The following is a 26,919-nucleotide window of genomic DNA, read 5'->3' as shown; positions in this document are numbered from 1 at the left end:
TACAGATGGATGCACTGTCCCAGCCTTATCAGTTATTCCCTTTGCAAGGCCCTGACTAAATTACAGACAGATGATCATTCCTGTGATTATTCCCATCACTTCGCTATCCAGCCCGATTAAAATTAGTTCCCAAAGATTCAACTCCTCCTATTTTTCTGGACTCCAAAGCGGCATTGGACTATGTTAACTGTAGTTTGGTTGCAGCCGAGGTTTGAATGGTTTTAGGTCTGGTGAATTATTGTTATTTCAGAAAGAAAAGAAGCTTTCAAGATTTCTGATTTACTTCAGATGTCCTTTGATCGATGGACCATTTAAAGAAGATGTGAACTTTTTGATGTGACTGATGAATGACATTTCCGAAATCTGTTTGGTTTACTGAGCGAATTAACACAGCAAACAGATTATTAACCAGTTTGATTATTTGTGCCTATCCTCTTTTTTCCATTAACTAAGTTACAGTGTTCATAGTTCATAAGGACTTTTTCTTATATATACATAGTTGGGAGTGCTTAGAAGATAGATAGTTAGTTTTCTCTTCTAAAAACAGATTTTCATTGGGTGTGTAAGTTAAATGGAAAATGGTGCTGATTTTTCTTCCTTAGAGATTACAAAGACATTCTTCTTTTTGTTTAACTTTATGGTTTTGGCATTTTTGGAGATTGTTTCTGCATTCCCCAGCTTATTTTTAAGGATTAAGTATAAACATTTTTTTCCCTCTGCAGGGCTTTCCTATTTTAGGGCTGTGTGTTTTTTTCTGTAACTGGGGGGAGGAATTAAGGAAAGCTTTTAAAATCACCATTAAAATGGGCAGCTCGCAAAGTGTGTCTCTTTTTTTACTTCTATGGGGACGCATTTTGGCTCTTTTTGTCCGAATTTCGGGCTTTTCAGTGTGATGGGAGGACTGGGGTTAGTATTGAGTTATAAGATTAATTGTAGGATTAATTTTAGTTTTCTTTATTGTATTTTTTTCCCATTACGGAGTTCCGGAGCGTGCGTGTTTTGTATATGGTTATACTTATCACCGCCAGTTTTGATTAGCCTGCGCTGGTATGCGTGTAATTATGTGTTAAATAATTTCTTTATTTCGTGGTAGCTAAACAGATAATCATTATAAGTTGGAACGTATGTGTTTGGAATCATCCTATTAAGTGAAAGAAGACTTTTAAAATCATTAATCAATTCCAACCCAATATAATTTTTGTTCAACAAACACATATCAAAACGGGCGATCAAAATAGGTTTTTTTAAAATGTGGAAGGGCCTTCAATTTCACGCTACTTGGCAAAATAAAACAAAGGGAGTATCTAATTTTATTAAATCTAATATTTTGTTTATCCAAGAAGACATTGTGTCAGATATTAATGGTAGATTTTTAATTGTTAAAGGAACAATTTGTAATAGAAAAATTGTCCTGGTTAATCTGTGTGGACATAATGTAGATGATCCTCCTTGTTTTTAAAAATGTATTTACTTTATTGCCGGATTTAAATGAATATAGGTTGTTAATGTTTGGTGATTTCAACTGTTGTTTAAGTCCTTTGATTGACAAGAGTTCAACCAATCAGTGGCTTCCGAGTTGTTCTGCATCACTTATTAACTCCTTTTTAATTGATTATTGCCTGGTTGAGGTTTGGAGACATTGCATCCAAATGATAGAGATTATTCTTTTTTTTCACATGTTCATATAAAAAAAAATTGAGATTCGATTATTTTATAACTGATCTCCGATTTCTGTCCAAAGTCCAGAAATGTGAATATGATGCTATCATTTTCTCGGATAATGCGCCTTTAAACTTAGCTTTTGAATTGAATTATGTCGTTATAGCATATTTGCCTTGGCGTTTTCCAGAAAATTGATTACAAAGTTTGGACTTCGTCAAATTTATTGAGACTCAGGTAATTTTTTTTTTCTTTTTAATAATATGGGAGATGTGTCAAAATTGATTATATGGGATATATTTAAAGCATACAGTGTTTTGCGCGGTCAGATATCTCCTATTTAGCTAAGCTTAAGAAACGGACGAAAACAGAGTTAGATAAGATTTCAAAATAAATTAAAGACTTGCGGAATAATTATGCAATCTCTCCTAACAGTGATTTATTCAAACAAAGGGTTGAACTACCATCACAATATAATTTATGATCAACTTATTCTAATGACAGAAATTTTCTTAAATTGAAAAGTCAATTTTATGTGTTTGGAGATAAAAATAATAGGCTTTCTTTTTAAATCTTTCTATTGGACAGAATGCAACTTGGACAGAAATTTTCAAGTTCTGTCCAAGTTGCATGCCATCTTGGACAATGTCTCCCATCCACTACATAATGTACTGGGTGGGCACAGGAGTACATTCAGCCAGAGACTCATTCCACCGAGATGCAGCACAGAGCGTCATAGGAAGTCATTCCTGCCTGTGGCCATCAAACTTTACAACTCCTCCCTTGGAGGGTCAGACACCCTGAGCCAGTAGGCTGGTCCTGGACTTATTTCCTGGCATAATTTACATATTACTATTTAACTATTTATGGTTTTATTACTATTTATTATTTATGGTGCAACTGTAACGAAAAGCAATTTCCTCCGGGATCAATAAAATATGACTATGACTACCAAGTTCATAAACATAATAACAACAGTGATATGAAGAGATTGGAATTACCTTATTGTTAATAAACATATACAAAGTACTACAAATAGTACATGTGTAATAGACTTCCAAACTCTCGATATAGTTAATCATGAAGAAAAAAATAAATAAAAAGAAAGGGATGTTGCAAAGAAGAACCCCAAAAATCAAAAGAGAGCTAAAAAATAGAACTAATTGCTAAACCCCCCAGAAAAGCAAACAGAACAAAACCAATATATTAGATTAGATCGAATACATTCATTAATGTCGTCAGCTCAGCTCCTCTATTCACATATTCTAAGTTAGTAAAAAGGATTCGGAAAAGGTCAAACTACATCATATGAAAATGTTGAATAAATAGCTTACAAGTCTCTTCAAATTTAACCGAAGGATCAAAAATTACACTTCTGATTTTTTCTAAATTGAAACATGATATAGTTTGGGAAAACCATTGAAATGTAGTCGGGGGGTTGGTCTCTTTCCAATTCAATAAAACGGACCTTCTGGCCATTAATGTAACAAAGGCAACCATCTGACAGGCTGAAGAGGATAAAGGTCTATGTTCCATCATTGGCCAACAAAAAATTGCTGTAATAGGATGGGGTTGTAAATAAAAATGCAAAACTTTTGAAATAATATCAAAAATAGCTTTCCAGAATTTTTCCAAGAGAGGGCAGGACCATAACATACGAGTCAAAGAAGCCACCTCAAAGTGACATCTGTCACAAATAGGATTTATATGGGAGTAAAAACGAGCTAGATTAAGTTTAGATATGTGGGCCCTATGCACTGCCTTAAATTGTATCATAATATAGTTAGCCCATATAGAGGAAGATATATAGGTAAGTGAAGTTGAAGTTCCCTTTCCCATTCATTTTTAAATTTATCAGATCTACCTGGCTGTATTTTCATAATTATGTCATAAATAGTTGTTATTAATCCCTTCTGATAAGGATTTAAACCAAAAATGTTGTCGGTGACGTCAGTGGAGTGTGAAATCGGAAAGGTAGGCATCATTGCTAATAATAGTCATAATGAGATGCTAATAATCAGCTGTTAGCATCTCAGATAAAAGCAGCTACAGCCGAAAGACCCACTTTAAAAATTCAGAAGAGAGATGGTAGTTTATCATGTAATTATGAAGACATTAATACAAATTTTCAAGACTTTTACATTGACGTTTATAAATCTCAGTTTTCAGTTGATCCTTCTAAAATGAATGCCTATTTACAAAAGATCAATTTTTCTCAAATTTCTGTTGATGATCAACAAACTCTTGATGCTCCTATCACTGAAAATGAAATTCAGAAAGCTTTTTTTTCCAATGCAATCTGGTAAAGCTCCTGGACTGGATGGTTATTCTGTAGGATATTATATAAAAGAATGAAAAATTGCTTTCTCCATATTTGTTGGAAATGCTTAAAGATTCTCTTTTGATAGGAGAGTTACCTCCCACATTTTATGAAGCTTCTATTTCTTTAATTCTTAAGAAAGATAAAGACCCAACACACTGTGCTTCATATAGACCTATTTCATTATTAAATAAGGATGCTACAGTTATTTCAAAAATAATGGCTGATAGGCTGGAGAATATACCAGCTAAAATGATCTCTTAGGACCAAACAGGTTTTGTAAAGGGCCGTTATTCCTTCTCTAACACTCGGAGACTGTTAAATGTTATATATTCATCCTTTTCTAAGACTCCCCAAATGCATTGTCTCTCTCGATGCTGAAAAGGCATTTGACAGAGTTGAATGGAAAACTTATTTAACGTTTTGGAGAAATACAGCTTTGGTATTAATTTTAATAAGTGGATTAGAATGATATCTGAAAGCTTTATTGCTACACTTATTACCAATAATTGCAGATCTCCTTTTTCTCGGCTTTCGCAGGGTACGAGGCAAGGATGTCCACTAAGTCCCCTGTTATTTAATTTGGTGCTGGAACCCTTGGCTATTGCACTTTGTGAAGCTAAAGATATCCATGGGATTTTCATAAATAGGACTATTCATAAGATCTCCCTTTATGCTGACAATCTCTTAGTTTATATGTCGAATCCTGAAGAATACATTCCTAGTTTATTGAAACTATTAAACGAATTTGGAAAGTTTTCGAGATATAAATTAAACCTTCATAAAAGTGAATTAGTTCCTCTAAATGATTCTGCTTCTATATATGATGACATTCCTTTTAAAGTTTGTAGATGGAATCCACTTACACTGTTAGCCGGCCGAATTCATGCAGTTAAAATGATGATTTTACGAAAATATTTATATGTATTTCAAAATATCCCTTTGTTTAACTAAGAAGCTTTTTGATCAGGTTAACCCTATTATCTCATCTTTTGTTTGGAATTGTCATAAGGTGGTGGCTGGGAACGGACCCAAGTGGAAGACACAGACACTGAAGTACTAGGGACAGGACTAGGATACAGGGCGAGGGCTAGGACATTGACACAAAAACCAGGAACCCAGAACAGGACTGGACAAGAGAGCTAGGAGCCCGGGCTTGGACTCCGAGCCAGAGACTGGAGAAGGATCCAGAATCTGGGTCTTGCCTCTGGCTCGGACCCCACAAGTAGGCAAGGACGTGACTTGGCTGGCAGGCAGGACGAGGCTGGAGTCTTCAGGCTTGAGGTGAGGCAAGGCTGGAGGCTGGAGACTTGAGGCGAGGCTGGAGGCTGGAGACTTGAGGCGAGGCTGGAGGCTGGAGACTTGAGGCGAGGCTGGAGGCTGGGGACTTGAGGCGAGGCTGGAGGCTGGAGACGAGGCGAGGCTGGAGGCTGGAGTCTTGAGGCGAGGCTGGAGGCTGGAGACGAGGCGAGGCTGGAGACGAGGCGAGGCTGGAGGCTGGAGACGAGGTGAGGCTGGAGTCTTGAGGCGAGGCTGGAGGCTGGAGACGAGGCGAGGCTGGAGACGAGGCGAGGCTGGAGACTTGAGGCGAGGCTGGAGGCTGGAGACTTGAGGCGAGGCTGGAGGCTGGGGACTTGAGGCGAGGCTGGAGGCTGGAGACGAGGCGAGGCTGGAGGCTGGAGTCTTGAGGCGAGGCTGGAGGCTGGAGACAAGGCGAGGCTGGAGACGAGGCGAGGCTGGAGGCTGGAGACTTGAGGTGAGGCTGGAGACTTGAGGCGAGGCTGGAGGCTGGAGACTTGAGGCGAGGCTGGAGGCTGGAGACGAGGCGAGGCTGGAAGCTGGGGACTTGAGGCGAGGCTGGAGGCTGGAGACGAGGCGAGGCTGGAGGCTGGAGTCTTGAGGCGAGGCTGGAGGCTGGAGACGAGGCGAGGCTGGAGACGAGGCGAGGCTGGAGGCTGGAGACTTGAGGTGAGGCTGGAGTCTTGAGGCGAGGCTGGAGGCTGGAGACTTGAGGCAAGGCTGGAGACTTGAGGCGAGGCTGGAGGCTGGAGATAAGACGAGGCTGGAGGCTGGAGACTTGAGGCGAGGCTGGAGGCTGGAGACGAGGTGAGGCTGGAGGCTGGAGTCGAGGCGAGGCTGGAGGCTGGAGACTTGAGGCGAGGCTGGAGGCTGGAGACGAGGCGAGGCTGGAGTCTTGAGGTGAGGCTGGAGTCTTGAGGCGAGGCTGGAGGCTGGAGACTTGAGGCGAGGCTGGAGGCTGGAGACGAGGCGAGGCTGGAGGCTGGGGACTTGAGGCGAGGCTGGAGGCTGGAGACGAGGCGAGGCTGGAGGCTGGAGTCTTGAGGCGAGACTGGAGGCTGGAGACTTGAGGCGAGGCTGGAAGCTGGAGACGAGGCGAGGCTGGAGGCTGGAGTCTTGAGGCGAGACTGGAGGCTGGAGACTTGAGGCGAGGCTGGAAGCTGGAGACGAGGCGAGGCTGGAGGCTGGAGACTTGAGGTGAGGCTGGAGTCTTGAGGCGAGGCTGGAGGCTGGAGACTTGAGGCGAGGCTGGAGGCTGGAGATGAGACGAGGCTGGAGGCTGGAGACGAGGCTGGAGACTTGAGGCGAGGCTGGAGGCTGGAGACGAGGCGAGGCTGGAGGCTGGAGTCTTGAGGCGAGGCTGGAGGCTGGAGAATTGAGGCGAGGCTGGAGGCTGGAGACGAGGCAAGGCTGGAGTCTTGAGGCGAGGCTGTAGGCTGGAGACTTAAGGCGAGGCTGGAGGCTGGAGACGAGGCGAGGCTGGAGACTTGAGGCGAGGCTGGAGGCTGGAGACTTGAGGTGAGGCTGGAGTCTTGAGGCGAGGCTGGAGGCTGGAGACTTGAGGCGAGGCTGGAGACTTGAGGCGAGGCTGGAGGCTGGAGACGAGGCTGGAGACTTGAGGCGAGGCTGGAGGCTGGAGACGAGGCGAGGCTGGAGGCTGGAGATGAGACGAGGCTGGAGGCTGGAGACGAGGCTGGAGACTTGAGGCGAGGCTGGAGACGAGGCGAGGCTGGAGGCTGGAGTCTTGAGGCGAGGCTGGAGGTTGGAGACTTGAGGCGAGGCTGGAGGCTGGAGACGAGGCGAGGCTGGAGGCTGGAGTCTTGAGGTGAGGCTGGAGACTGGAGACTTAAGGCGAGGCTGGAGGCTGGAGACTTGAGGCGAGGCTGGAGGCAGGCTTGGCTGGAGACTTGAGGCTTGGGGTCTTGAAGCTTGGCTTGTGGCGTGGCTCGAGGCTTGGGGTCTTGAAGCTCCTCCTGAGCAGGGCGCGGATCACCACCCGCCAGAGAAAAGGGACAGGAAGGGACAGAACTAACCGTAGGGTAACGGCAATACGGCCTGGCTTGCCCAACAGAGGCAAGGGATAGGAAGGGACAGAACCAACCGTAGGGTAATGGCAATACGGCCTGGCTTACCCGACGGAGGCTAGGGACAGGAAGGGACAGAGCCAACCGCAGGGTAATGGCAAGACGGCCTGACTTACCCAGCAGAGGCAAGGGACAGGGAGGAAGCTAGGTGCAGGGTGGCTCCAAGACTACAGGCAAGGCGATGCGAGAGTTACTGGAAAGACAAGGCAGGGCTTCAGGCGTGGAAACAGAAGGCAGGGGAAAGGGTACAAGGAGTAAGGACAAGAATATCTAGCAGCCATACCCTGGTCTCTGGAGGTATTAATGTAGCCAGCCCCAATGAGAAATAGCTGCCTCAATTAGTGCTCAACAGGAACAGAAACAGGGTAGACAGGAAAACCTGGAGCAAGGGTTGATGGACCGGACCATTAACCGGAATGCAAATTTCACGGTCCGGACCATGACAGGAAAAATAAAAGACTAAGAATTGATATATATCATTTACAAAAATTAAAAGAGGATGGAGGTCTTGCTCTGCCTAATTTAAGAATGTATTATTGGGCTGTTAATATACATTATATGTGTTTTTCGTTAAATTGGACTTATAAAAATGAACGATCACCTTGGGTTGATTTGGAATTGAAAGCTGTGAAACAGTTTCATTTAACCTCATTATTAGGACCTTCTATACCTGTACAACTGGCCAAAATTGCTGAATTAAATTTATATCCTGTGATTAAGCAGTCATTATGAATTTGGTTCCAGTTTCGTAATTTTTTTTGATCTCAAAAAATTTAAACTTTTTAGTTTATTGAAATTATTTATTTAAACCTTCATTAAGAGATCCTACCTTTCTTCTTTGGAGGAATAAAGGAGTTTATTGCTTCATTCATCTGTTCCAAGATGGCCGATTGATGTCTTTTGAGAGTTTAGCAACTAAATACTCTCGCTTGTATTCACATTTCCTGCAATATCTTTAGGTCTGTCTCTTTTACAAGAATATTTAAGTAATTTTCCATATATACAGGATTCTGTCCTGTTATATTTTATTTCAAAAATGAGCCCTTTTGTGAAAGGTTTTATTGGGAAAATTTATAATTTATTGTTACAACAGCATAATTACCCTTCACTTTAGATTAAGCAAGATTGGAAGACAGAGCTTAACATGACCTTGATAACAGAGGATTGATTGTGGATTTTGAAGTTGGTTAACTCTTCTTTGATTTGTACCAGTCACTCTTTAATTCAATTTAAAATTGTACATCATTACTATTTGACAAAGGAGAGACTGTCAAAAATGTTTCCGAATGTTGATAGTCAGTGTGATAGATGTAAAACTGAGACAGCTATATTGACACACATGTTTTGGTCGTGTTCTGTATTGAAACATTTTTGGAAATCTATTTTCTCGACAATTTCTAAAGTTTTAAAAATTAATTTATAACCTCATAAATTGACAGTTTTGTTTGGTATAATCCCTCAATGTATTCATGGTATTTCTCTATCAGACCAACATGTAATTGCATTTGTGACGTGATTGGCCAGAAGGGCTATTTTGTTGAAATGGAAAGATGCTTCTGCTCCTACTTTGATACAATGGTTCTCTCAGGTGATGCTATGTCTTAGTTTGGAGAAAATCAGAAGTCGAACTTTTGACCCTCGATCTTTAATAATAATTTTGTTGATCTTTAATAATAATTAATAAAAAAGATTTTAAAAATGAAAATCAGTTATTCCCTTTGCAAGGCCCTGACTTAATTACAGGCAGATGTTCATTCCTGTCCTTATCAACGAGTAGTCCTCTCTGTACTCAAACAAGGGTACAATATATAATGTTATGAACTAATGAGGGTATAATGTATAATGTTATCAGCTCTCAGTGTGTCTCTCTGCAAGCTGCAGAGAACTGGTAATGAGCCTGTCTTAGCTAACCGCTGAAGACAGAGTTTACTTCAGTTCAAACATTCCTATTCAGTCCCAATTATTCTTTCAGTCAGAGGTTACATAGGTTCAAAATGACTTTTTTATATATCCTCAATTTCTCAGGAGGATTCAGGGGAAATATTTATGTACAATATAGAAACTGGTGTTATCTGTGTGTATTGTGGCAATGCAGAAGTTGCTGGATAATTTACAAGTGGGAAGAAGTGGAGTGATATTTGGAAATCTGACTTATAGAAGCGCAATTTAGCAAGCAAACTACATATGGAAAATGTGCAAAAGCTCTGGGGAGAAAATCCTTCATTACCCGTTACAGGCCTGCTACATAGGTTGTGTGAGCGCGCAGATGAACTCGATCGATCCCAGAGAAGATCAAAGTTCTTATCGACAGCTGTTAAAATTAATACCTCTCTATATAAAATTCACTGTGCACATGTTATCGCTGGGTATAAAAATGCACAGTACAAGATTTATGTGCACACTGGTCATTACAAATTAGAGGGGACATTGGTGGGAAGGTGGGGAGACTCCAGTGTCCCTGATGCCCTCACCTACAAGATGTGCATCCAGCTGCAGCTTGTAACCCTGCACTTTAAGGAGTTGGAACTTGAAATGGATGAATTCCGGATCATCCAGGAGTTGGAGGGGGTGATAGATATGACATGAAGAGAGGTGAGTTACACCTAAGGTGCAGGTCACTGGAAACTGGGTGAGAGTCAGGAAGGGGAAAGAGTTTAAATAGCCATCACAGAGCACTCTTGTTGCTATCCCGCACAACAGCAGGTGGACCACTTAGGAAACCGTTGGGGGGATTACCTGGCAGAGGAAAGTCAAAGGGATGAGAGGGGATTTGTTCGTTAGGGGAACAGAACAAAAGGGGAATAATATCCTAGTGGTAAGGATTGCTAGTGCTAGTGTGGGGGGAAGGGTGATGTGGTTAAAATAAGTTGAAGTGGGAATGGCAGAACAGATAGTGGAGAGGGTGAATTGAATTGACTTTATTACATACATCCTTCACATGCACAAGGAGTAGAAATCTTTATGTTACATCTCCGTCTAAATGTGCATTATGTAATTTATACTACAAACCCCATTTCCAGAAAAGTTGGAATATTTTCCAAAATACAATAGAATCAAAAATCTGTGATATGTTAATTCATGTGAGCCTTTATTTAACTGACAAAAGTATAAAGAAAAGATTTTCAATAGTTTTACTGACCAACTTAATTGTATTTTGTAAACATACACAAATTTAGAATTTGATGGCTGCAACACACTCAACAAAAGTTGGGACAGAGGCATGTTTACCATTGTGTTACATCACCTTTCCTTTTAATAACACTTTTTAATCATTTTAGAAATGAGGATACTAATTGTAGTAGATTTGCAATTGGAAATTTTGTCCATTCTTGCTTGATATAAGACTTCAGCTGCTCAACAGTCCGTGGTCTCCGTTGTCTGATTATCCTCTTCATCATGTGCCATACATTTTCAATAGGAGATAGATCTGGACTGGCAGCAGGCCAGTCAAGCACACGCACTCTGTGTCTACAAAGCCACGCTGTTGTAGCCCATGCAGAATGTGGTCTGGCATTGTCCTGCTGAAATAAGCATGGATGTCCCGGGAAGAGACGTCGCCTTGATGGCAACATATGTCTCTCTAAAATCCTAATATACGCCTCAGAGTCAATGGTACCTTCACATACATGCAACTCACCCATGCCGTGGGCACTGATGCACCCCCATACCATCACAGATGCTGGCTTTTGCACCTTTTGTTGATAACAATCCCAATGGTCATTTTCACCTTTGGCACGGAGAACTCGAAGCCCGTTTTTTTCTGAAAACTAGCTGAAATGTGGACTCATCTGATCACAGCAGACTGTTACACAGTCTTTCGTTCCATCTGAGATGAGCTCGGGCCCAGAGAACTCGCCGGCGTTTCTGCATAGAGTTGATGTATGGCTTCCTCCTTGTGTAATACAGTTTCAAGTTGCATTTCTGGATGCAGCGACGGACTGTGTTGAGTGACAATGGTTTTCCGAAGTACTCCTGAGCCCAGGTGGCTATAATTGTCACAGTAGCATGACTTTTCTGTGCACTTTTCAATCTTATTTTAACTCTGTCCCAACTTTTGTTGAGTGTGTTGCAGCCATCAAATTCTAAATTTGTGTATATTTACAAAATACAATTAAGTTGATCAGTAAAACTATTGAAAATCTTTTCTTTGTACTTTTGTCAGTTAAATAAAGGTTCACATGAATTAACATATCACAGATTTTTGTTTTTATTGCATTTTGGAAAATATCCCAACTTTTCTGGAAATGGGGTTTGTAATTTATAATAAATTGTTTGTACATAGGACAGTCAATATAACATAGAAATGCAATTGTATCAGCATGGATTAATCAGTCTGATGGCCTGGTAGAAGATGATGTCCCAGAGCCTGTTGGTCTTTTTGCTGTGGTACCGTTTCCTGGATGGTAGCAGCAGGAACAGTTCGTGGTTGTGGTGAATTGGGTCCCCAATAACCTTCGGGCCCTTTTAACACACCTGTCTCTAAAAATGCCCTGAATAGTGGGAAGTTCAACAAATGCGCTGGGCTATCTGCACCACTCTCTGCCAGGTCCTGCGATTAAGAGAAGTACAGTTCCCATAAAAGGCAGTGATGCAGCCAGTCAGGATGCTGTCAATTGTGTTCCTGTAGAAAGTCCTTAGGATTTGGGGCACCATCCCAAACTTCAACTGTCTGAGGTGAAAGAGGTGCTGTTGTGTTTCTTTCACAACTCAACTGGTATGTACAGACCATGTGATATCCTTGTTGATGTTTATGCCGAGGAACTTAAAGCTGTTCATACTCTCAACCCCAGATCCAGTGATGTCAATAGGGGTTAGCCTGTCTCCATTCCTCCTGTCGTCCACAATCAGCTCCTTTGTTTTTGTGACAATGAGGGAGACGTTGTTTTCTTGACACCAGTCAGATGTTGTTCAGACCTCAGATAGAGTCAGCAATCAAACGTTTGAGCATGGTGCGATGAATGTGCTGAGCTGTGTATATCACAATGCAAGAAGCATCGTAGGAAAGCTAGATGAGCTCAGGACAGGGAATTATGATATTGTAGCCATTATTGGAACTTGATTGCACCCAACAATCTGAGGGATGTAGAGGAACAAGTTTGTAGAGAGATCGCAGACCATGCCAAGAAACAAAGATTAATTCAGAAAGTGATTTTAACTTTCCATATATTGACTGAGCCTCCCATTCTGTAAAAGGACCAGATGGGGTAGAGTTTGTCAAGTGTGCCCTTAATCAATACGTAGAATTCCTGACGTAGAAGTGTGCAATAAGCTATTAGGGAATGATCCAGGGCTGGTGACAGAAATTAGCGATAATAATGTCATGAAATTCAAAGTAAATAAGGAAAAAGAGAAGTCTGGTCCATGGGGTGAGATTCTAAATCGGAGAAAGGTCAATTTTGATGGTATCAGATTGTTTTGGACAGGCTGTTTTCTGCAAAGAAGCACTTGGTAAGTGGGAGGCCTTCACCAGGGAAATTTTGAGGGTGTAGAGTTTGTTTGTGCCTGCCAAAATAAAAGTTGAAAGGTGACTGGTGCAGGGGACCTTGGTTTTCAAGAGATAATGAGGCCTGGGACATTTCTTTCCCAATGCCTCAGACTTTTGGGGACCCAGACTCATTAATGACTACAATATCATAATTCCATGCCCTGAGCTCATATGACTTTTTTTTTAGTCATCTTCTGTTAGCTTCTAAAAACTTCCCAATAGGTTTTGCTCTTTTGTTTCCCCTCTCTTTGGCTTTTATGTTGATGTTGGCTTCTCATTTCAGCCACGGTTGTGTCCTCCTGCCTTTCCAATGCTTCCACTTCTTTGGGATGTATCTATCACTCAGCTCCAGAATTGCTCCCAGAAACTCCAGCCACTGCTGCTCCTTTGTCACTCCGACCGTATCCCTTCCAAACAAGTTTGACCAGCTTCTCTGTCATAGAAACATGGAGTAGTTCAGTACGGAACCAGCCTATTTGGCCCATCTAGTCAATGCCGAAAAACATTTAAGCTGTCTAATGCAACCACCTGCACCTGGACCATTGCCCTCCATTCACCTACCATCCAGGATCCCATCCAAACTTCTTCTAAATGGTGAAACCGAGCTCATATTCAACTCTTGTGCTGTCATCTCATTCCACACTCTCACGACAATTTCAGTAAAGAGCTTTGCCAAATGTTCCCGTTAAATTTTCCCCTTCCCCACTTACGCATGACTTCTGGTTGTCATCCCACCCAAACTCAGTGGAAAAAGCTGCTTGCATTTACCCTATCTATACCCTCATAATTTTGTAGACTTCAAACAAATCCTCAAAATAATGTGTAATTTCCTTTTTTAGGTGTATAAGATGATGAGGGGCATTGATGGTGTGGATAGCCAGAGGTTTTTTTTCCCAGGGCTGAAATGGCTAACACGAGGGGGCATAGTTTTAAGGTGTTTGGAAATAGATACCGAGGGGATGTCAGGGGTAAGTTTTTTACCCAGAGAGTGGTGGGTACATGCAATACACTGCCGGCTATTTGTGTGAGAGTGTTTCAGTTACTGTGGGGCCAGGCACCCATGCAGCTCAGTGGGAACAGGGAATAATACCAATGGAGAGAGTCAAACTGAGCCAGGTCACAGATTGGAGATGGCAGAAATACCCCATTCCTAATGAGACAGGGAGACTATCAGAGAATTTGATGCTCATTCCAGATACCAGCACTGTGCCCAGTTAGAAGATGATTTCTCTCTCCAACTTGGGTTGAACTTCACTGTAACAGTGTGATGTCAGTTCACGCCTTAGCAACTGAAGTGATCTCATCTGAAATGTTGTCCTTCACCCATTGATGGATTTTGTAAATCTTTTCATAGGTTAAAAATGGCAAGGAATTTGTCTACGGGAATCTTGAGAACAACACGCCAGTTTTGCTGTCTCAGCCCAGATATTTAAGAAGTGGAGCAAGGGATTCACTCAATCATCCTTCCTGCTCAGACTGTGGGGAGGGATTCACTCGATCATCTGACCGACTGGCATGCCCGTCATTTTACACATGGGGAGAGGCCGTTCATCTACTCAGACAGCAGGAATGGATTCACTCAGTCATCTCAACTGAAGGTACGTCAGCAAGTTCACACTGGATAAGGCCATTCCTCTGTTCTGTGTGTGAGAAGGGATTCAGTTGGTCATCCCGCCCATGGACACACCAGTCAGTTCACATTGGACAAAGGCTGGTCATCTGCTGAATTTGTGGGGAAGGATTCACTCGGTCACCTGACCTAATGGCTCACCAGCGAGTTCACACCGGGGAGCGGCCTTTCACCTGTTCAGACTGTGGTAAAGGATTCACTCGGTCATCCACCCTAATGGCACACCAGCGAGTTCACACCGGGGAGCGGCCGTTCATCTGTTCAGACTGTGGGAAAGGATTCACTCGGTCATCTGACCTAATGGCACACCAGCGAGTTCACACCGGAGAGCGGCCGTTCACCTGCTCAGACTGTGGGAAGGGATTCACTCAGTCATCTACACTGAAGGAACATCAGCGAGTTCACACTGGAGAGAGGCCGTTCACTTGTTCAGACTGTGGGAAGGGATTCACTAGGTCATCTAAACTGAAGGTACATCAGAGACTTCACACTGGAGAGAGGCCGTTCACCTGCTCAGACTGCGGGAAGGGATTCACTCGGTCATCCGAACTACTGGTACACCAGTCAGTTCACTCTGGGGAGAAGCCATTCAACTGCTCAGTCTGTGGGAAGAGATTCAGTCGGTCATCCACTCTTCAGAGACACCAGCGAGTTCACACTGGGGAGAAACCGTTCACCTGCTCAGAATGTGGGAAGGGGTTCACTCGGTCATCCCAACTACTGGCACACCAGTCAGTTCATACGGGAGCAACCGTTCACCTGCTGTGAATGTGGGAAAGGAATCATGTAGTCATCTCATCTGCAGAGACACCAGTGAGTTTACACCAGGACGAGGCCGTTCAGCTGTTCAGACATTGGGAAGAGTTTCTCTCAGCCTTCTCAATCAAACGTGCATCATTGAGTTCACACTGGGAGAGACGGTTCACCTGCTGTGAATGTTGGAAGGGATTCCCTCAGTAATCTAACCTTGTGACACACTACCGGGTTCACAGTGGGGAGAAAGTTTCAATAAGCTGCATGCTGGATATTTGTCCATCACCGTTGCTGAATGCAATTTCGAGAGTGACTGTCGGTGCTGAACTCTGCAATTATTGCTGCTGCTCACCACACCCAGTCCTGCACCCTGGTCACTGGGCATGGGAGGAGTTTCTTCTGCTGCACATTCACCTTTAATGGGACTGGAGTTTAATATTCTGGATAAGAGACCAATAAATCAGTTCTATTTTGAACACTGTCTCCGGTACTTAGTGAATTTATAACACACCTAGTGTACAGTAGACAGTCAACTCAGGCCGGCTGGACCCTACCAGTGATTCTGTTCCATGACAGTCCTTTTGAATTCTCCCCTGTTGTTCACCTCTCGCTCTGCCTGTGGTGATGGGTTCCAAATAGTCTCCACTCTGTGGGTGAAGAGGTTTCCCTTGAATTCTCTGCAGACTGAAGAAGTCAAGTTGACTGCAATTCTATCTGACATGCTCTTCTCCCCTGAAATCTCTGGGCTGAGGAAGAATGACATTGGTAGTTAACCTCCTCATTCATGGCTGATTTCCACATTATGGGTCATGTTCCCTGTTTCTGAAGAGTTAACATAGAAGCATAGAAAACCTACAGCAGAATAGAGTCCCCTCAGCCCACAAAGATGTGCTGAACATGTCCCTACCTCAGAAATTACTCGGGTTATCCGTAGCCCTCTATTTTTTCTGAGCTCCATGTACCGATCCAAAAGTCTCTTAAATTATCCTCCCCCACTGTTGACGGCAGCCAATTCCACCTGCTCACCACTCTCTGTGGAAAACACTTACCCCTGACATCTCTGCTGCACCTTCTCCCCAGCACCTTAAACCTGTGCCCTGTTGTGGCAGCTATTTCAGCCCTAGGAAAAAGCCTCTGACTATCTGCATGATCAATGCCTCTCATCATCTTATACACCTCTATCAGGTCACCTCTCATCCTCTGTCTCTCCAAGGAGAAAAGGCCAAGTTCACTCAACCTGTTTTCATAGGCATGCTCCCCAATCCAGGCAACATCCTTGTAAATCTCCTCTGCACTCTTTCTATGGTTTCCACACCCTTCCTGTAGTGAGGCGACCAGAACTGAGCACAGTACTCCAAGTGGGTTCTGAATAGGGTCCTATATATCTGCAACATTCCCTCCCGGCTCCTAACTTCAATTCCACAATTGATAATGGTCAATACACCATACACCTTCTTAACCACAGAGTCAACCTGCGCAGCTGCTTTGAGTGTTCTATGGACACAGACCCCAAGATTCCTCTGATCCTCCACACTGCCAGGAGTCTTAAATTAATACTACATTCTGCCATCATATTTGACCTACCAAAAGGAACCACTTCACATTTCTCTGGGTTGAACTCCATCTGCCACTTCTCAGCCCAGTTTTGCATCCTATCAATGTCCTGCTGTAACCTCTGACAGCCGTCCACACTATCCACAACACCCCCAACCTTTGTGTCATCAGCAAACTTACTAACCCATCCCTCTACTTCCTCATTCAGGAAATTTATAAAAAAAGTCACAAAGAGTAAGGGTCCCAGAACAGATCCCTGTGGCCCACCACTGGTCACCAACCTCCTGGTTGTGCCCAGCTGGGAATCAGCTATTCTGGATTTGGTGTTGTGCAATGAACCGATTTAGAGCACTTAAGGTAAAACAATTCTGAGGGGCAAGCGATCTTAATGTAATTGAATTCACCCTGAAATTTGAGATGGAGAAGCTAAAGTGAGACGTATCAGTATAACCATGGAATAAGGACAACTGCAGAGGCATGAGAAAGGAACTGGTCAAATTTGATAGGGAAAAAAAAGCACTGGCAGGGATGATGGCTTAGCATCAGTGGCTGTAATTACGGGAAGGAATTCGGAAGACACGGGATATATACATTCCGAAAAGGAAGAACTATTCCAAAGACAACATCACACAACCTCAGCGAATGAGAAGGCAAAGCCAACATAAAAGCCAAAGAGAGGGCAGATCACAGAGCAAAAATTGATGGGAAGTTAGATGATTGGGAAACTTTTCTGAACAAACAAGAGGCAATTAAAAAAGTAATTAAGAAAGAAAAGATGGAATATGAAGCTAGCTAATTACATTAAAGCTGATACCAAATGTTTCTTCGGATAAATAAACTGTAAAAGAGAGGCAACAGTGATATTGGACCAGAGGGAAACGATGTCTGGTGAGAGTGGGGTGGGTAGTAATCGTGAACAAGGAGATGGCAGGTGAACTGATTTAGTATTTTGTTTCAGTCTTCATTATGGAAGCAACCAACGGGAAGGTGGAAGTCCAGATGTCAGTGTCAGAAGTGTGTGAAGTTGCCGATACTCGAGAGAAATTTCCTGTGAAACAGAAAGGTCTGAAGGTAAATAGATCACCTGGACCAGGTGGTGTACATCCCAGAGTTCTGGAAGAGGTGGCCGAAGAGATTGTGGAGGTATTAGTAATGATGTTTCAAGAATCAATGAAGTCTGATATGGTTGCGGAAGACTCCAAATTTGGAAATGTCACTCTGCTATTCAAGAAGGGAGAGAGGTAGAAGAACAGAAGTTTCAGGACAGTTAGTCTGACCTCATTGGTTGGGTAGATATTAGTGTCAGTTGTTCGGGATGTGTTCTCAGGGCACTTTGAGGCACATAATAAAATCGGCCTTCAGCATGTTTGCCTCAAGGGAAAATCTTGCCTGAACAGTGTGTTGAAATTCTTTGAATTTATTGAAGTGGTAATAGCAAGATAGACAAAGGAGAATCGGTTGATGATGTGAACCTGCACTTTCAGAGGGTGTTTGACAAGGTGCTACACATGAGGCTGGTTAACAAGTTATGAGCCCATGATATTACAGGTGTTCCAAACTTCATGGGTATCTTGTGACTGTCTTATGACCATGATGATACAATGATACAAAGATTGGAGGTGTAGTAGACAGTGAGGAAGGTTTTCAGAGCCTGCAGAGGGACTTGGACCAGATGGAAAAATGGGCTGAAAAATGGCAGATGGAGTTTAATACAGACAAGTGTGAGGTATTGCACTTTGGAAGGACAAGCCAAGGTAGAACATACAGGGTTAATGGTAAGGCACTGAGGAGTGCAGTAGAACAGAGGGATCTGGGAATACAGATACAAAATTCCCTAAAAGTGGTGTCACAAGTAGATAGGGTTGTAAAGAGAGCTTTTGGTACATTGACCTTTATTAATCAAAGTATTGTGTATAAGAGCTGGAATGTTATGATGAGGTTGTATAAGGCATTGGTTAGGCCGAATCTGAAGTATTGTGTTCCGTTTTGGTCACCAAATTACAGGAAGGATATAAATAAGGTTGAAAGAGTGCAGAGAAGGTCTACAAGCATGTTGTCAGGACTTGAGAAACTCAGTTACAGAGAAAGGTTGAATAGGTTTGGACTTTATTCCCTGGAGCGTAGAAGAAGGAGGGGAGATTTGATAAAGGTATATAAAATTATGATGGGTATAGATAGAGTGAATGCAAGCAGGCTTTTTCCACTGAGGCAAGGGGAGAAAAAAAAACAGAGGACATGGGTTAAGGGTGAGGGGGGGAAAGATTAAAGGGAACATTAGGAGGGGATTCTTCACACAGAGAGTGGTGGGAGTATGGAATGAGCTGCCAGACGAGCTGGTAAATGCGGGTTCTTTTTTAACATTTAAGAATAAATTGGACAGATACATGGATGGGAGGTGTATGGAGGGATATGGTCCGTGTGCAGGTCAGTGGGACTAGGCAGAAAATGGTTCGGCACAGCCAAGAAGGGCCAAAAGGCCTGTTTCTGTGCTGTAGTTTCTATGGTTTCTATGATGTAATTAAGTACGTGATGAGCATGATGTAATCGTCTTGTGGAGGTCACATGATGTAATTTTCCCGCCGATGTGAGGTCACGTGATGACATGTACTCACCAGGTATATAAAGAGAGACCTCTGGTGCGATGTAGTTAGTTTTTCCAGTTGAGTTTTAAGTTTAGTTTGTTATTTAATTCGTCAGATACTCTGTTATGCTGCATATTCGTTTAGTTTCCCTCTAAAGTGGAGGTCTATTTTCTATTGTGTGTAGTATTGGAGAGTGAAGACCTTACTAAAGTACAGGAACTCACAGAGTCAAGTAAAGCTGATGTCGTTCGGCTCTCTTGGAGAGGATCGACCTTTATTGAATCTTTGTTCAAGAAATAGTGACCTGCATCTGACATATCATCTGCTAAAGCAGGAAGAATTGTGCAGTAACTATTCTCCAGAGGAAAAGGTCAGTTCCTTTAAACCATTTTATTTCCGTCGCCGTGAATCCTGCGGACAAGGCAGGTTCCGGCTGGGGTCAGCAGTAATGTCACGTCCTCGAGGAATTCTTTACTTTAGGAAAGTCTCTCCTAACTGACTGTATAAATCTCTCGGACTTTCGAATTTACCATTCTAAGAACTGGGTTCGAATTTACCACTTTAAGAACTGTTTTCGCATTTACTCTTTTAAGAACTGTTTCAGAGTTGCCGTAGATCAGTTAACTTCTGATTAAGTTAGTCGTTTAAATACATTTTGCTACTTTTGAGCAGAGATTAATAAATGTTTGTTTGTTTTTATAAAACCTGACTCAATTCTATATTCATTGTTACCGGTCACTTGACATGGGAAAGATTATTGCATGGATAAAACAGTGGCTGATTGGCAGATGCAAAGGATAGTAATAACGGGGATGTTTTCTGGTTGGCTGCCGGTGACTAGCAATGTTCCACAGGACTTGGATGACAGAATTAATAGCTGTATTGCAAAGTTTGCCGATCATATCAAGAGAGCTGAAGGGCCAGGTAGTTTTGAGGAATCAGAGAGGCTATAAAAGGACTTTGGCGTTTAGAGGAAAGGGCGTAAATGAAGCAGATGGAATACCGTGTCCCGAAGTGTATAGCCATGCACATTGGGGAAAGAAATACCGAATACACTATTTTCCAAATAGTCTAAACTTGGCGGCACTTGTGCAGGATTCCTTAAAGGATAATTTGTAGGTTGAGTCGGCGGTGAGGAAGACACCGAGTCCTAGCCCAGACCCTGAGTCCCAGCCTAGTCCAGGGCCTGAGTCCTTGTGTTGTCATGGTCCGGTCCGTGGACTCAGGACTCTGGGTCTTCCAGCTGTCCCTTGTTTGGTTGAGTTAATCATGGGCACCTGATTCCCATCTTTCAGCTTGGAATATAAGTAGTCTTGTGGTTGAGTATGAGCTGCTGGTTTGTCTCGTTAGTCCCCTTTGGAGCAACCTGCTGATGGAAGGCTAGTGAAACCATCCGTGATCTCTAGGCCTGGTTGGAGGACCAACGCTTCATTGAGCCTTGTTGCCACTCGTCAGAGCAGTCATCGTGATATGGATTGGCTGTTTCTGTAGCCAGCCAAGGTTGCTGACTGCCACAAGACTCAGAGCCACCCCAGATTGAGCTCTTTTCCTGTCTTTGCCTCTGTTGGGTAAGCCAGGCCGTAATTGCCGTAACCCTGTGGTTGGTTCTGTCCCTTCCTGTACCTTGTCTCCATTGGGTAAGCAGGCCATTTGCCGTTACCCTGCGGTTGGGTCGGCCCCTTCCTGTCCTTACCTCCGTGGGGTGAAGTTCCCTGTCCTGCCCAGGAGTTCCATGTCCTGCCCAGGAGAAGGTCCAAGAATCCAGGCCTTGAAGATCACAACCCAAGCTCCAAGAACACAAGCCTCGAAGATCTAAGACCCCAGCCTGCAGCCAAGCTCAAGACCCCAACCTGCAGCCATGCTCAAGACCCAGGACCCCAGCCTGCATCAAAGCTCAGGACCCAGGACCCCAGCCTGCAGCCAAGCTCAAGACCCAGGACCCCAGCCTGCAACCAAGCTCAAGGCCCAGGACCCCAGCCTGCAGCCAAGCTCAGGGCCCAGGACCCCAGCCTGCAGCCAAGCTCAGGGCCCAGGGCCCCAGCCTGCAGCCAAGCTCAGGGCCCAGGGCCCCAGCCTGCAGCCAAGCTCAGGGCCCAGGGCCCCAGCCTGCAGCCAAGCTCAGGGCCCAGGGCCCCAGCCTGCAGCCAAGCTCAGGGCCCAGGGCCCCAGCCTGCAGCCAAGCTCAGGGCCCAGGACACCAGCCTGCAGCCAAGCTCAAGGTCCAGGACCCCAGCCTGCAGCCAAGCTCAAGGCCCAGGACCCCAGCCTGTCTCCCGGCTCAGGCCTGTAGACCCCAGCCTCGTCTTGCTCTGAAGCCATGTCATGTCCTTGCCTGGTTCTGGAGTCCGAGCCCGAGGCAAGACCCAGGTTCTGGGTCTTTGTCCAGTCTTGGGCTCGGAATCGAAGCCTTGTCTCCTAGTCCATGGTTTCTAGTCCTGGTCCCACTTTCTTAAACCCAAGTCTGCATTCTTGTCCCTGCTTCTTGCCTGTATCCTGTCACGTCCCTAATCTAATTGAGTCCTGTTCCTTGTACTTCAGTGTCTGTGTCTTCCATTTACGTCCGTTCCGAACGCCCCCGTTGTGACATGTCCAGTACGCTTATTCCCGCTTCCGTTTTGCTCTTCTTGTAACGAGTAATGAAGTCAATTTTGTTAACCCTACTATAAAACGTGTTTGTGACCTGTATTTGGGTCCGCCCCGGTTCCCCCATTATGACAGAAGGCAGGCAAGTCTCCCGGACAGATGGTGTACATTCAAGGGTTTAGAAACAATTAGCTGAAGAGTTTGTGCAGACATTCGGGTCATAGAGCAGTACAGCACAGAGTAATGCCATACGGCCAGTCTAGTCTGTGCCATCCCATCAATCTGCCAAATTCCAGCAACTTCCACCGTGACCATATCCCCCATACCCCTCTCATCCATGAACCCATCCAAACTTCTCTTAAATGTTGAAATCCAACCGGCCACTTGCTCTGGCAGCCCATTCCACAATATCACCACCTCTGAGCGAAGAAGCTCCCCCTCATTTTCCTCTTAAAGAATGAGCCATGGTCTTTGAAGAATCACTAGACTTGGGAATGGTTATGGCGGACTAGAAAGTTGCAAATGCCACTCCATTCTTTAAGAGGGGAGGGAGGCATAAGAAATGAAATTACAGGACAGTTAGTCTGACCTCAGTAGTTGGGAAGATGTTGGAGTCCATTAACGATGAGGTTTCAGGGTACTTGGAGCGGATGATAAAGTACAGCCAAAGTCGGCATGGTTTTCCTCGGGAGAAATATTCCCAGATAAATCTGTTGGAATTCTGTGGTGAAATAAGAACAGCGGTGAATGTTGTTTGTTTGGATTTTCAGATGGTCTTTAACAAACAAGGTGCTGCACCTGAGGCTGATTAACAAGGCCACAGCTCATGGTATTTGGTGTTTTTGTGCCTGTTCCCGCTGGAGCTTAGAGGGGGAGTTCCCGAATACTGAAAAGCCCAGATAGGGAGGATGTGGACAGGATGTTTCCCTTAAGGCAGAGCCCAGGACTGGGGGCACACCCCCAAACTACAGGGAAATCAATTCAGAAGGGAGATGAGGAGGAAGTCTTGTGGTAATATGTTTATTCAACACGGCCGTGACTGATCTATGCTTCTGTGCCCATTCCCCTCCATCTCCACCTCAAATGTACCCAGACACCCACCTTCACGCCCTCGGGGCAGCGAATCTTAAGAAAAACGTACATTCAACTCAGCTAGATAGATAGATAGACACTTCACTGATCCTAAAATAAATTACAAGGAAGATTTAGAATTCCAATAATTTCCATATGTCTCAATTTAAAATGAGCGGCCCTTTTCGATTCCTGTCCGCTTCTCTCCCACTGATCGACAGAGATATCTAATAGTCCGTCTCTTACCCTCGTTTATCTCCCACCATCTCAATCTCTAGTTTCCATCCCCGTTTAACTCCCACTGCCCATCTCTCTTCCCTCCCATATTCCCTCCAACTTCTCTCCTGTGTCAATCCCTCCAACGCCACTCTCTGCCCCCTCACTTGCTCCCCATTTATTTCTCACCCACGTCCATCTCACTTCCCGCCATTCTCTCCCCTCACTGGTTGTCGCCGCCGTCTCTCTCCCCTCTGTTTCTCGCCTCGGACACTTCACTCCCAACTCTCCTCAGTCTGTCCCGCTCACTCTCCCTCAACCAGTCTCCCTCTTCCCCTTGGTTCTCTCTCCCTCCGTGTCTCCTTCATCCGACTCCAAATGTCAGTGAGTTCCGATGTCCAGACAGAACACCAAGGCTGGTTGCCTTGTCGACAATTGTGTCTCTGTCACCATCGCACATTGTGACGTGGGACGGGGTGCTATCCTGGTGTGAACACGGGCCGAGATTCAGTGTCGGTGTCATGGTTGTGGCGGGGGGTGGGGGGGGGAGCGGATGAGGACGGTGGTGGTTTGGAGACAGAAAGGGGAGAAGAGAAGTGAGAGTGACAGAAAGTTCAGGTGAGCGGAGTAAGAGAGGGAGGTGAGGGAGACGGAATGGGTGTAAAAGTGTGAGCGGAGAGGAGGAAAGGGAGAGTAAGAGAAGATGGAGGAGAGAAACAGAGAGGATGGTGTGCTGAGGAGTGAGAGGATGGTGAATGGTAGGGAGGAAAGGAGTGACAGATAAAGTGAGCGCACTATGGAGAGAGGAGGGAGCAAGATGTTGAGGAACCTGTGCACACTCAGTTTTGAGGGAGTTCCACTCCCTCTGTCCCACTCACAGTAACTCTTCTAAAGATGTATTTTCATCAATGTAACAGGATTCAGCACGCTGCGATCATGTGCTATTCTGAACTGAAATGAAAGGCCAACCCAGAGAGATGAAGAGATCATCACAGTAGAACAGTGATTCCCTCTGGGGGCGGTTACGTGTCCTAAGATGGCTTTAGGAACAAATAACACTCGCCAGGCGTTCAAGATTCCTGATGGGGCGGTAATCTGTCTCGAACTTGAAGCACCAGACCTGAGCGACCGTTAGTAGAACAGGCACTTCCAAAAAAAGATGTGGCGCTGGGATACAGGAAGAAGCATAGCACTACAGGCCTTGGGCATTCGTCATCACAACGCATCTGACACTCGGCAATCTCGTCCGACCATACAAACGTCACGGACGTTGTTGGGGATGCTTAAGTTAGCAACGAGGGTGCTCGACAGTTCGCCTTGACTTGCGGCACTAGGGGTGAAATAGGTTGGGAAACACTGCTATTGAAAAAGAGTTAGCCAATAGATGAGTGTAATTGTCCATGGATGAGATTCCCACAATGTGAGCAAACGAGGAAAGCGTCCAACGTCAGGCTCAAACTGAAGACCTCTTCCCAGAAACTGAGTGGTTCCTTGTGTCAATACAGGACCAGGCAGTTGACACAAAAATAACAAAAATGCACATTAAAAGACTAACAAGTTCAAGACGAAGTGTGCTGTGCCTCTCTCGGGCTCCAAAGCAGAATCTGTCAATTGAAACGAGAAACATTGGAGTATCCAACAACAATTAATTTCAATCTGGTTACTTACACAGGCACCATCAAGTGGCAAGCATCATTCACCAGAATCTTGCTTTAGGAATCAAAGTCATGAAAGACCCTATAGTTTACTATAAACTCTCGCCTGATCCCGTTTTGGAGTTGGAGTCTGACAATTATATTACGACCAACCCATTACACTGGACAACAAAGATTTTGCTTCCTGAATACCTCTAGGTGTATCTTTTGAATTCTGGGCTACTGATCATGAAAATCATGATGAAATTTCCCTATCACACACCATTTTTAATAAACTTATGTTTATGATTTCAATTCATAATTCAAGTCAATTAAAATGTTGCCTACAATGTAAGCTGGAAAGTTTCTTATCTTGTCCAGGCATGCTTGGGCATGCTTAGGCAGCGTGGCAGCTGCATGGCAGGACAGGTTTTAGTAATAATTATTGGGTTCAGGACTGTAAGGATGGAATTTGCTATCTCCAGGCACAAAAATTACTCTGAAGGATTTTGAAATTTGAGACAGATGTTTCCCAGAATAACTGATGCAAAGATTAAGGAAAGCCTTTTTGTTGGTCCACAATCAAACAGGTCATCAATAGAACATAGAACATAGAATAGTACAGCACAGTACAGGCCCTTCAGCCCACAATGTTGTGCCGACCTTCAAACCCTGCCTCCCATATAAGCCCCCACCTTAGATTCCTCCATATACCTGTCTAGTAGTCTCTTAAACTTCACTAGTGTATCTGCCTCCACCACTGACTCAGACAGTGCATTCCACGCACCAACCACTCTCTGAGTAAAAAACCTTTCTCTAATATCCCCCTGGAAATTCCCACCCCTTACCTTAAAGCCATGTCCTCTTGTATTGAGCAGTGGTGCCCTGGGGAAGAGGCGCTGGCTATCCACTTTATCTATTCCTCTTATTATCTTGTACATCAATGACAGGCAATTTGAAGAATTTCTACTGGGACCGGAGAAAATCATATGGAAGGCATTCAAGGAAGTTGTTGATCTTTTTTTTCTCGGCATCTACAGAGCACCATGCTACATGCAGCTGGTTGAAAGCATGCTTCAAGCATATGAAACCATGAAATGCAACATGTCACTAAAGGTTCATTTTCTGCACTCCCATTTAGACTTCTTCCCTGCAAATCTCGGTGCTGTTCGTGACGAACATGGTGAAAGGTTTCACCAGGACATCGCGGTCATGGAGAAAAGTTGCCAGGGCAACTGGAATCCATCAATGCTGGCGAATTATTGTTGGATACTTAAGCGAGAAGCCTCAGACACTGAGTACAAATGAAAATCATAAACAAAATATGTTTAACTTAGTTGAACTTTTGCAAAGCATCAGCACCATTAAGCAATTAAACATATTATAGTCGATAAAAGTTAATTTGTTATTTCTCCAAATTCCTACGTGATACAAGTAGTCTGAATTTATATTTATGTTAATCTTCAAGCAGTCTATCATAAATAAAAAAAAAAATCTGAGGAAGCAACACTTTTGAAAGATTTGTTGTCCAGATAGGGCGATACATGATCCCTGTCCGGATATCACAGGGTAAACATGCAAAGACAATTTACTTGATAGGTACAGCAACTCCTACACACAACACACAGAAATCAGTATGAGAAAATCACCAGGAATATGCTGAATTGATAGTGGAAAATGAAAGTCTGCGATTCATGAGCAGGGTAAACATTGTCCCAATTGTAGTGTATGCATTGATCGTGTGGATATTCAGAGGCTTTTTCCCGGGGCTGAAATGGTTGCCACAAGAGGACACAGGTTTAAGGTGCTGGGGAGAAGGTACAGAGGAGATGTCAGGGGTAGGTTTTTTTATGCAGAGCAGTGAGTGGGTGGAATGGGCTGCCAGCAACGGTGGTGGAGGCGGATAAGATAGGGTCTTTTAAGAGACTTTTGGATAGGTACATGGAGCTTAGAAAAATAGAGGGCTATGGGTAAGCCGAGTAATTTCTAAGGTAGGGACATGTTCGGCATAACTTTGTGGGCCGAAGGGCCTGTATTGTGCTGTAGGTT

General features: G+C 44.2%; 2 protein-coding genes across 12 annotated transcripts in view; one reads left to right on the top strand and one right to left on the bottom strand.

Moving 5' to 3' along the window:
• The window catches only part of LOC140206711 (uncharacterized), a 63,117-nt gene that overhangs the window by 15,489 nt on the left and 20,709 nt on the right, over window positions 1-26,919 (bottom strand). The window lies entirely within an intron of this gene.
• The window catches only part of LOC140206716 (uncharacterized), a 46,595-nt gene that overhangs the window by 7,909 nt on the left and 11,767 nt on the right, over window positions 1-26,919 (top strand). For 2 of the 11 annotated variants that reach the window (XM_072274886.1, XM_072274889.1), the window contains exons 1-3: window positions 15,247-15,995; window positions 17,743-17,927; window positions 19,551-19,736. In XM_072274886.1, the coding sequence (XP_072130987.1) occupies window positions 15,800-15,995; window positions 17,743-17,927; window positions 19,551-19,736 (567 nt within the window). In that variant the 5' untranslated portion in view covers window positions 15,247-15,799. The other 9 variants (XM_072274892.1, XM_072274891.1, XM_072274890.1 and 6 more) reach the window with 9 other exon arrangements.

This window comes from Mobula birostris, chromosome 13 (assembly GCF_030028105.1).
Source record: "Mobula birostris isolate sMobBir1 chromosome 13, sMobBir1.hap1, whole genome shotgun sequence".
NCBI lineage: Eukaryota > Metazoa > Chordata > Chondrichthyes > Myliobatiformes > Myliobatidae > Mobula > Mobula birostris.
Note: the sequence above shows the minus strand (reverse complement) of the source record. Positions and strands in the feature narration are given on the sequence as shown.